This window comes from Barbus barbus (assembly GCF_936440315.1).
Source record: "Barbus barbus genome assembly, chromosome: 8".
Taxonomy (NCBI): Eukaryota; Metazoa; Chordata; class Actinopteri; order Cypriniformes; family Cyprinidae; genus Barbus; species Barbus barbus.
In genome coordinates this window covers 4326843-4338381 of record NC_136736.1, presented here as the reverse complement: position 1 = coordinate 4338381, position 11539 = coordinate 4326843, and the positions used below count along the sequence as shown (strand labels likewise).

Here is an 11539-nt window from a genome sequence, read left to right as displayed (position 1 = left end):
GAATGTTGTGGATCCATCAAAATAAAGTGTTAGAAGTTATTAAGCAGACAGTCTACTAATACTCTAACGACTGCTAGTTGACAAATAGTTGCAAAGTTACTTACTGTTAGTAGAATGTCTAAAGTGGACTATCGAAATAAAGGGTTACCAAATTAATAATTAAATAGTTTAGGAGTAATGAACTGAAAAATGCATCGCAACACAAAAACATGGTGATTTTTATTCAAGAGGACTGGCAAGTTGTGGTAACACAAACAAAACTACATTCTAAATAAATAAAAATTCTATTAAAATGAATCAAGCAGAATCACATTTTTTGTAGAAATACAAAGCCATTATCATGAAACCCCTCCAAAACTATTTACAACATTACTGTGTGCGTCAATGCCAAACAATTTCAGCAAAAACAGTCAAAATCACAGTAAACATTTTATTTTTCTGAAATACATGACCGATGTCACCGTAAATCTTTTAAGATCTTATACGAGTCTATTGATTGTCTTCAGAATCAAAGACGAAAGCAGATGAAATCAATGAATGATGCCAGCCAAAATACGGAAACTTAGAGTACTGAGATCTTCTCAGTCATAAAGATCCCTGAAAGTCAGGCTCCTGTAAAAAAATAAACAAATAAAAATATTACAAATTAACGAACAAACTGAATAAAACAAGCAGTATGGCCACTTACTACTTATTTAAATCTAGAATGACAAATCCGCCACTGGCGCACACCTGTCAGGGTAGTGTGACACGAGCGGTGGGTCAGGTGTGCTGTGATGAGAGTGTTCTGGAGACCCTGATCTGTGAGGACTCAGAGAGCGATGACGGGAAGGGGATGAGGAACGCATAGTGGAGGAGAGGACGGGAGAAATAGCTGAGAGCCCTTGCCTGCGCAGTTCCTGTACTGCACGCTCCCTGATAAACACGGACAGGGCATTCAAATCCTTAGCTTTTATTGTACAAACCACATATAAACAAATATATTCAATACTGGAACTGGAACAACATGAAGATGAGTAAATTACAGATTTTTCATTTTTGGCTGAACTATCCATTTAAGGTTTGCATCTCACCTTTCAAAGCGCTCAGTGGCCAGGTGTCTCTTGGTCATCTCAAGATCTGCTTCCAGCTGGGTTGATCGTGTCCTCAGCTGAGCCATTTCTCTGCTCTGACAACTCCTAGAGACAGGGAAGAAGACAATAAGTAGAAGACGAAGACAGAAAGGCAAAACAGCTGCTGTGCTCTATGAAATGACATATGTGTACGTGCTAAACTCACACTTTGCTGTCAGCCATGCTGAGTTTGTCCTTGAGAATTTGTATTTCGGTCTGTCTTTCCTGAGAGGTGAGCTGACTCTGTAACTCCTTTTCTCGTGAAGACACCAGCAAGCTCTCTAAAGTCTGAACAGACAGACGTTCACCACTCAGCTGCTTCTGTAACAGCTCAATCTCAGAGTGGCATGATTCCAGCTCACGCTGCACCTGTATGTACAGTAAAAGCACACAGACATTTGTGTTATTTATTTACATTTTAGTTCAGTTTGTCCTTATTTCATTTTCTCGCAGGCAATTTGGTTTCTGCATAAAACCGATGGTAAATGCATAAAACCCTAAACATTGGAGTGGAGAATGTGAGTTCAAAGCATAACATTACAACAACAACTACAGATATCCTTAGTCTTTCAGCAAAATCCATTTAGCATTTGTTTGAGGTTGAGAATAGCCAAAAAGGTACATTCAAAAGCCCCAGTAATAATGTTTAAGAGTTGAGGATTGTGGGTTTGTATTTCTACAGAGAGCCAAATTCAATTAATAGCAAATATAGCACAAGTGGCTCAGTGGCCTAATGGATAAGGCATCAGCCTCCGGAGCTGGGGATTGTGGGTTCAAGTCCCACCTGGGTCATATGTGCAATTCCATTGAAATTTGTTTAAAAAAAGTTCTAATATGCATAATTTTTCTACAAAAAGCCAAACTCAATTAATAACATCAGCCTCCAGAGGTGGGGAGTGTGGGTTTGAGTCCTATCTGGGATGTGTTTGTAGTTCTGCAAAAATGAGTTTGTACAAAAAAAATATGTTTCTGCAAAAAGGAAAACTCAATTAAGCGTGAACATAAACTCTGGTAGAGGCCTAATGGCATCACCTTCCGGACATATCTCTGCTTAGTATTTCAGGAAAATAAAATTAAGGCAAGGTCTAATAGATCTGTGAAAAGTTCAGCTGGATAGAAGCTTCAGTCTATAGCGCAAAATAATGTGTGTTTTAATCCTGCATAATGTGTGTTTTTATCCTTACAGTTGTTGCCTGGCAACAAGTAGGTAATATACAAAAACATCTACTTGTTATAAACCAATTTAAGCACTCACAGGTTCTTTGCTGGCATCCAGTTTGATGCAGAGCTCCCGTGTTTTTTCCAGGTCAGTCTGCACCTGTGTGCGCTCAGTCTGGGCCTGACGCAGATCTTCCTCCATGTGAATCATCTTTCGGTTCAGCTGAGACAGCTGACTAGTACAACTCCGCTCTGCACTCAGCGTCTGGCCACAGCAACAAACCACAATTTATGAGAGACTTAGTTAACTAAAGCCAAGTGCACACTACCAGTCTAAAGAATATTAGCGATGGGCACACTCTATGGGTTTGCTACAATATGAGGCTTCAAAAACTTTATGAGCTTCAGTCTTGTAGTGAGAATTTGGGTTGAGTTGAGAATCTCCTGCATATTAACCGACACAGACATCATAATGGCCAAGTGACCTGTTGCAGGTTGCTCTCCAGGCTGTCTGCTCTTTCTTTGAGTCGAAGTATCTCTAAGTTAGAGTTGTGAAGCTCAAGACGGAGTTCGATGGCAGTGGTTTCAGCGTGTCTGGCCTGTTCCTCCCAGCTTTCCATCTGAAGAGACGCTTTCCTTCGAGACTCTTGCAGTTCTCTGCACTCACGCTCCTAAAGAGCAGCAAACAAGAACAATCAAGAACACTCAACACAGAACATGCTTGTTGTCTGTTTTAACACCCTTTTTTGTTTAAATGACTCCACCTTAGCAGACAACAGATCTTCAGTACGTGAGATGTCAGTAATGTGAACTTGTACTTTTTTCTGCAAGTCTTCTATTTCCTCATTAGCTTCATCCAGCTTGAGCCGTAGAGTCTGAAAAGTAAGTTGAAGGACTTGTTACCTTATTTATTGCAATGAATTTGCATAAAACGGTTTGGTACAGTACCTGAATTTCCAGACGTGCTTTGTCAAGGTCGTCCCTCAGCTGACCGTTCTCTTGTAATGTGACGTCTTTGACTTTTATCACTGTGCCTATCTTGCTTTCAGAGTCAGACAGCCTCCTCCTCAAAACATCCAGCTCTCTTTCTCTGCCAGCTATGGTCTCCCTCAGAGTTCTGCGGACAGGAAGTCACATCATCAAAACCACTAATTTTCACAGTCACTCAAATGCAGCATGTTACATTTTAGGATGTAATAGTCTTATTGCATACTAATACATCACATACTCATACACTCAAGCAGTCAAAACTACAAAGAGAAAACTACACTACCATTCAAAAGTAATTAATGAAATGAATTTTATTTAACAAGGATGCATTAAATTGATCAAAAGTGACAGTTAAGACATGCATAATGTTACAAAATATTTATTTTTCTAAATAAATACTGTTCTTTTGAACATCTACTCAAAGAATCCTGAAAAACGTATCATGTCTCCACAAAAATATTAGGCAGCACAACTATTTTCAACAAAAATGTTTCTTGAGCACAAATCAGCATATTGGAAAGATTTCTGAAGGATCATGTGACACTAAAGACTGAGGTAATGATGCTGAAATTTCAGTTTTGCCATCACAGGAATAAATTACATTACAAACAGTATTAAAATAGAAAACAGTTATTTGCAATTGAAATAATATTACGCAATAAAATTGATTTTACTTCATTTTTGATTAAATAAATACAGGCTTGATAAGCATAAAAGACTTCTTTCAACAACATTAAAAAAATCTGACCCCAAACACGTGAACGTTCACGTATATTAAGGAGAAATGCACTACAAATAATAACCATGAGCTAGAGTCAAGAACAACTATGACTATATACTATAGTCTAATTATGATACATCAACATAAGCATTATTCTTATACCTGGATGGTGAACATACACTGTGTAAGGAAAAGAAAATAATACAATAAATTGCATTTTATACAAAACTTTGGTAAAGTTTCTCTAAAGATTGTAAAGAATTGTTCGCCACACTCTTCAAATTCACTACACATGTGACATGACTGTCAGTTAATCTGAAAAAATTAATAGAGAACTTACATTAGAGTTGTCTCAAGATCCTCGGTTCTCAGTTTTAAGCTCCTAATGGTTTTCTCCTTATAAAAAAACAAAAACAAAACAAATCTAATATACAAGGACAAAATGTGTTTTAGTGTGTAAATGTAGGTAGTACCTTCTCATCTAGCTGGTCATTTGCTGTGCTGAGCAGATCTGCCTTTTTCTCCAGTTGTTCCCGCAGTGAGTCTATATGCTGGTCCAGCTCTGAGACTGTACACCGCAGCATGTTCACTTCCTCTTGCATAGCAGTCACCTGCCTCAGGAGAGAGTCTAACACACAAAGGCAAAGTGATGCAATGATACACAAATATTCTTTAAACACTAAAATTATTACAGCTGTCCAACTGATTAATTCAAAACATTCATCAAAACATATGACACACTACCATTCAAATGTTTCGGGTCAGAAAGATTGTGTAATGCTTTTGAAAGAAGTCTCTTAAACTCAATAAGGCTGCATTTATTTGATCAAATAATTTTCAGCTGCCATTACTCCAGTCTTCAGTGTCACATGATCCTTCAGAGATCATGCTAATATGCTGATTTGCTGCTACACATTTCTTTTAGGATTCTTTAATGAACAGAATGTTTAAAAGAACAGCATTTCTTCAGTCACTTTTGATTAATTTAATGGTATTGTATATTTTTGTTCTTCCTATAGCTTTGCATAATTTCACAAGACATCTTCTGATTAATAAATGAAACAGACTAAAAACAGCACTGATTAAATATCAGTATGATCTAGTTTTCTTACCATTCTTTTCATCCAGCATTTTATTTCTCTCATGAGTGTTTTGTAGCTCTCCAATCCTGCTGGTTAGTCTTCGCTGATTCTCACTCAGAGAGATTTCCAACTGATTATTTGCCAGTCTGGTATATACATACACAAAAATAAATTAATAATAAAAGTATCAAACAAAAATATAGCTGCAAGCAGCAATGACGGGGCCAAGCACATCAGCGGCAAAACGAGGAGCTAAGCATAGCACGGAGCATCAATCCAACTGCAGAAATGGGTAATTGAAGCCATTTTAAGATTATTGTAGTCCAAATGGCTGAAAAATCATTTAAAACTACTAGTAATATGATTGAATGGCTTTTCACTTTTGACCAACAGGTGGCACCGTCATCAATTCGATGTGGTGTGTTCTGTGTGAGGTGACAATGGCACACACAAAGTTTGGTGTCAATATGCCAAAGCATTGCAGAGATACGGCCTCATGTGTCAGTTTGGCATCATGCCTCAAATTCATTGTTGTGGTATGTGAAAACGGTTTTGTCTAGCAACACGAAATCCATAACTTTTTGTCAGCAAGGTCTGAAGATGATATGATTCGATTTTGGTGAAAATCGGACCAACGGCCTAGGAGGAGTTAGAAAAAGTACGTTTATAAAGAAAATCAAAAGGTCAGAGAGGAAGTTTGGCTGACTATGGCAATGTTGGTATCACTGTTCTCAGCATGACCCAAGGAATCTATTAATAACAGTCTCATCACAATAGGCAAAATTCACAGAAAGCTATAAGCGTTTATTTGCCATTTGATTATAAATTTTGACCACAAGATGGCACTGTCTCAAAACATTTTGAATACTTTCAGGTCATGGTCTCCATGGTACATATAAAGTTTCGGAATGGTACACAAATTCGTAAAATATACCATTTTATATCATAAAACTCCATTATAGTCAAAGGCAATTTCGTGTTTTGTTCAATTATAGCGCCACCAAGAGGCACAGTCCCACCAAATTTTTTTACGTGTCCTTAGAGAGTGCCCATACATATGCGTGTCAAATTTGGTGAAAATATCTCATTCTGTTTTGGAGTTATAGACATATTTGTGTGTAAGTAGATGAAAAATGACTGACTGTTGACTTTGTTTGCATTTTTGTGCCACTTACTATCAAAATTTTGGCAATTGGGCATTGGCGTGTAGCCGGGACACTAAGTTTTCGAACTTCCTTTGGTGGTTTCATGTCGATCAGAGTAACGGTTTGTAAGATATTGGCAACGTAGCACAAACCATAAGCCAAAATCGGGCAAGTTTGATATCGCTGGACTCGGCAAGGATTCAGGAGTCTAAAAAGATGACTCTTGTGAAAATAAGTCAACCCCACCCAAAGCATAGTTATAAGCATTTGAATATTTGATTTTACCACTAGGTGGCGCTGTTTTGAAACTTCTCAGGCTCATTCAGGGCATCGTGCTGATGACCCATACCAAGTTTCGTAATGATACGTTAATGTGTTCATAAAATATACCATTTTACTACAAAATTCAACATGGCCAGTCACATGCATTTTTCATATCTCCTGACCACTAGGTGGCACAGCACCGAATCACTGCAGGTAGCCTCAGGTCATGCTTGTTATACAACACACCAAGTTTCGTCTCAATCCATCAAACCCTTGCGGAGATATAAGCTCAGATGCATTTTTGCGTGCTTTTCAACGAATTTGTTAGTGTGGTATTCGAGAATGCTTGGACGAATCGACTTGAATTCCATAACTTTTTGCCAGCCTGGTCTGTAGATGATCTGAACCAATTTTGGTGAGAATCGGACGAATCGTCTAGGACGAGTTCGACAAAGTAGGTTTTACGAACAATTGAAGATAGCGAAAAAACTAAACCTTACGATTTTTGAATTTTGACTCGGCTTGAGCCAAGGATTCAGAGGAAAATATATATAATTTTAATTTAGTGGCTTCCGGTTCAAAAGTTAATAGCATTTCAAAATTAAATTTTTGGACAAGTGGTGGCGCTAGAGAGTTAGAGTTAGAGACTCCAAATTTGGTGTGGTTACTATTGACAGTATCATCTATTAGTGTAATCGTAATCCCATAATCGGTTCTATGGGCTGCCATTCATTTTCCAGCGGAAGAAGAAGAATAATAAGAACGCTAACGGATATAATAGGTGCCTACGCACCTTCGGACCTTAAAAAACTGTAGCCTACTTTTAGCACTGAAATATGGACACATCTTGTTGTTTTTGATTCCTGGTGTACCTGAGGCTGCTGCACTCATTTCTGAGGCGGCTGAGCTCTTCCTCACTGGCATTGAGTTTTCGCCCAAGTACTTGAACTTCCTCCTCCAGACCCATCATGGTCTCCCTCATTTGAGCGTGCCTGCTTCTCTGTTCCCCTCGCTCCTGCTCCAGCTGGGACACACACAAAACAATGACACTAGTCCATACCAATAACTGTGCATGAAAATAACTACAGATTATAGTATAGTATAGTATGATACAATATAGCATTGGGCAGTTAAGTACAGTATGTTATACTAAGGTATTGTTTGAGATAATTTACTGTAGGATAGCCCTGAAGAAAACGGTATTGCTCAGAGGTTTCATAATGCACATAATACATTTAAGTTTCAACTCGCGTGTCCATTTTGACTCTTGAAATGCATTATAAATAAAGAAATAAAAATTAAAATAAATGAGACCACTGCAGAAAGTATAAATAGCCATAAATAAATGTGGATAGCAGTTCAGACATGTATTTTGTTATTGGTAGAATTAGATAAAAAATATAAATATACAATTTTTTTTAATCTAAAGGTTCAGTAACTGTTCTATTTCAAAGTAATAGTTTTCAGACTATTTTTGAAATGTTTTACAAACTCCATTTGTCTCCATTTGTTCTCGATTTAATCTTATTGTTGTGTAAAAGCAATAACTGAGATCTCATTTGTGGTTCTGCTTTCCTGTGGACTATAGTAAGCATGTTATGTTCAATCTACAGCTGTCGTCACTGTTCCGTGGCAGTCTATAAATATAGAGCTCTTACTGTGAGTACAGCAGCCTGCAGGTCCTCCACCCTCTGCTCCAGGTGAGCTCTCTCGCTGATGGCTGTCTCCTGAGAGATCTGAGGCGACGTGCAGTTCAAAGGGAACACACATACACTCAGTGGGCTAAAAAAAGCAAACCTCTCTCCTGTATTATCGTTCTGTTCCCCAGTGAGATGACTCAATTTATTACTGTACTCTAGTGTGTAAGTGATTTTCCTTTAGTGCTCCAAAATAACATCTTCATAAGATGGATACAAGCAAACACAATGCACACACATGTTCAGCCAGTGTACTTCAGATCAGGCTATTTCTCGTACCTTGAGCCTCTCTCTCAGGCTGTCTCTCTCTGTGGTCATGTGGTGGAGGTCTGCTGTGGCCTCGTCCCGCTCGACCTCCACTCGTTTCAGGATGCTCTGTGCGGTCACACTGCTCTTGGGCCCTCGTGCGGCCTTTGACATCATGACCTCCCGTCGTAGAGCTGCTATCTCCTCTTGAGCCTGCAGGGAGAGTCAGGGCACATCTGAGGCCACATTGTTTAGTGAAATACTGGGAATATACTGGTCAGTGCTTTTCCTCTGCATAATAAAAATAGTAAAAATAAAGTCTGAAAATATGCTGTGTTTCCAAAATTAAATAATTATGTATTTATATTAAATATAGTTATATAAAATATCCAAATATATACAAATTTGTTGATGCAAATGTGATGCGTATAATAAAAAAATGCAAGAATATTAAATTAATATTGTTTTATTAATTAATTTTTTTAATTTAAATTAAATAATTGTTTTACTGTATACTGTTACTGTAATGAAGCCAAAATAATTTATTAAAATATTATCTGGCAAATAATACTACTAATAAATATAAAGGCTATATTGTTTTATTAATTTACATTTTTAATCAATTTAAAATTAAAGAATTGCTTTTACTGCATACTGTTATTGTAATGAATAAGAAAAAAATTATTAAAATAGAATATGGCAAATAATACTACTACTAATAAAATATATAAATATAATCATTTGACCAAAAGGATGCAAAATATGATGCAAAAAAATGTGTTTTGTGTTAAATGAATACATTGTTGGTTTTCTTAATTTAATATTATATTTAAAATAAAATAAAATAATTGTTTTTACTGTATATTGTTATTGTAGTGAAGCCAAAACAAATGCTACAAATGTTATCTGGCAAATAATACTACTAAGATTTATATTATGTATTTAGATAAAATATATACATATACTTCAAAATTTGATCAAAACAAATTTGATGTGTGTAGTTAAAAAAATATATTGCATTAAATTATAATATTTTAATCATTAAAAAATTATTCTGTAAAATCTTATTGTCTGTACCTCAGTAACAAGAAACTGCAGGTTAAATATCAGTCATACTCAAACAGTCAATACTCAGAATTAACCATGTAGATTTCTTTGTTTTATTCTATGTACGTTCCAAAATGAACACAACAACCTGAAGAATTCTGGGAGGTTAGGCGCTGTCTACCTGCTGGTAGTGCATTCTGGTCTTGTCCCGTTCAGCTGTGAGCACTTTAACATTGGCCTGGATCTCTGAGAGGTGCCGCTCGTGTTTCTCCAACATGTTTTGTAGTTCATCTCTTTCTCGTAATACCCTCATTAGCTCTGAATCGTACGTGCCACCCTTTTAAAAGAGAGACAAAAAAAAGAATTAGCAGAATAAAAAGAAAACAATCTCACTGATATGACTGCAATGATGGCTTAGTAGTACTTTAACAACTTTAACAGGTGAGTGTCTGGTGGGACTACGCTGGGTAGATGCCCCCTTGACGGGGCTGGTAGAGCGATGAGCCCTCAGCATCCTTCTCAGTGCCTCGGCCTCGTCAGCTGGATCAGAATATTGCGAAATAGAGAAATAATCTAAAACTGTTCAAGTAAATGTAAAGAAAATGTGAGGAGAGGTACATTTGGGGACTAAAACAGTATAGTTGCATTTTTGGCCTACAGCTCACCTTAACCCGGCTTTCTGATCCAGTTTTGATGGTTTCTGGTGTCACCTGCTGGATCCACTGTGTTACTACAATCTAATAAAATTTAAACTTCAATGAAACAAAGCAAAAATGGCACCTTTGGAGCATCCTGTGCTCACTTGACTAAATGTTTTAGCAGTCATTAGTTTGTGCTCTACTTTGGGTCTATGTATGAAAACATTTCTTTTGTAAAGTCACTTAATTCACAATAAGAAATAAACATTTTGATAGGCATTGAGAGCTATACATTTCACTAAAAACAAGTTTTCTCAAGCAAAATGTATAAAAATATACCACAACGCCGACAGGTTGTCATGGCAACTGAGATACTAGGTTTGCACGTCACTGAAAATGCGTCCCGTGCAACAATTATACTTGAATTCCTTTTTAAGAATATAAAGTACAACATTATATCGTATTTTAACATTTAATGATAATTGTTGCAAGCCACAACATCCACTAAACGTACCGTGCTGTGCACTGACACCAATCTATGGCACATAAAATCATTCACACGAAATTACTGTAAATTTGAACCTAGCATTGATAAAAACTGCAATACATTCTTCTTTCATGAAAGACAACGCAGAAGATAAAGCATTGTTTGTATAAGTTAGCTTGCGTTACCTCTTGTAGTGGTTCTGTTGAAGTAAATCTCAACACGTTAAAGCTCTTTACCCGGAGGGATAAACATCAACATTGACCAATCACAGCACAGAGTCAGAGAGACGGCGACCAATCAGAGCTCAAGCTCCCTTCGTTTGCGTCCGTTGCCTTGACTACAAGTTGTGAACTCTCACGTTCAGTAGTTTTGAAGTTGAGACGAAGCAATGAAGCAGATCCAAGTGAAATAAATACTATATGTGACCCTGGCTGGACCACAAAACCAGTCTTAAGTCGCTGGGGTATATTTGTAGCAATAGCCAAAAATACACTGTATGGGTCAAAATGATCGATTTTTCTTTTATGTCAAAAATCATTCGGATATTATGTAAAGATCATGTTCCATGAAGATATTTTGTAAATTTCCTACCGTAAATATATCAGTATCACGTATTTTTTGTTTAGTAATATGCATTGCTGAGAACTTCATTTGCAATGCTTTAAAGGTGATTTTCTCAATATTTTTTATTTTATTTATTTATTTTTGCACCCTCAGATTCCAGATTTTCAAATAGTTGAATCTCGACCAAATATTGTCCGATCCTAACAAACCATACATCAATGAAAAACTTATTTATTCAGATTTCAGATGTATATATCTTAAATAGTATTTAAAAATAGAATTAGTATGCCCCAAATCATTGTATGTTTAAAAAAGTATGCCAAAGATTCCCGGATGATCTACTACAACACATTGCGCGGTGGACGGGGATTCGATTAGAACTCCAAAC

At 36.9% G+C, this 11539-nt stretch overlaps 1 protein-coding gene across 4 annotated transcripts; it reads right to left on the bottom strand.

The window, feature by feature from the left end:
- Positions 1–195: 195 nt before the first annotated feature.
- On the bottom strand, positions 196–10854 carry LOC306873723 (testis-specific gene 10 protein-like). Of its 4 annotated transcripts, none has more exons than XM_079423209.1 (18): positions 10773–10854; positions 10128–10199; positions 9896–10041; positions 9644–9799; positions 8449–8628; positions 8131–8208; positions 7345–7496; positions 5094–5209; positions 4455–4609; positions 4322–4377; positions 3219–3387; positions 3035–3145; positions 2756–2941; positions 2368–2535; positions 1279–1481; positions 1074–1178; positions 733–915; positions 196–612 (listed from the first exon to the last, which is right to left on the bottom strand). In XM_079423209.1, exons 3-18 carry the CDS (start codon positions 9974–9976, stop codon positions 582–584), a joined length of 2130 nt encoding a protein of 709 aa, XP_079279335.1. In that variant the 5' UTR covers positions 9977–10041; positions 10128–10199; positions 10773–10854; the 3' UTR covers positions 196–581. The 4 variants fall into 4 exon arrangements, with proteins under 4 accessions (XP_079279335.1, XP_079279333.1, XP_079279334.1 ...); XM_079423207.1 differs by having other exon boundaries at positions 9887–10002; XM_079423208.1 differs by having other exon boundaries at positions 9896–10002.
- Positions 10855–11539: the final 685 nt, after the last annotated feature.

Coding starts and splice junctions, on each gene's coding strand:
- LOC306873723 (XM_079423207.1), bottom strand. CDS start 9,976: ATGCTGAGGGCTCATCGCTCTACCAGCCCCGTCAAGGGGGCATCTACC. Junction 7,497..8,130: donor TGCAGGCTGCTGTACTCACA/GTAAGAGCTCTA, acceptor TGTGTGTCCCAG/CTGGAGCAGGAGCGAGGGGA. Junction 3,146..3,218: donor AAGCACGTCTGGAAATTCAG/GTACTGTACCAA, acceptor CTTACTTTTCAG/ACTCTACGGCTCAAGCTGGA.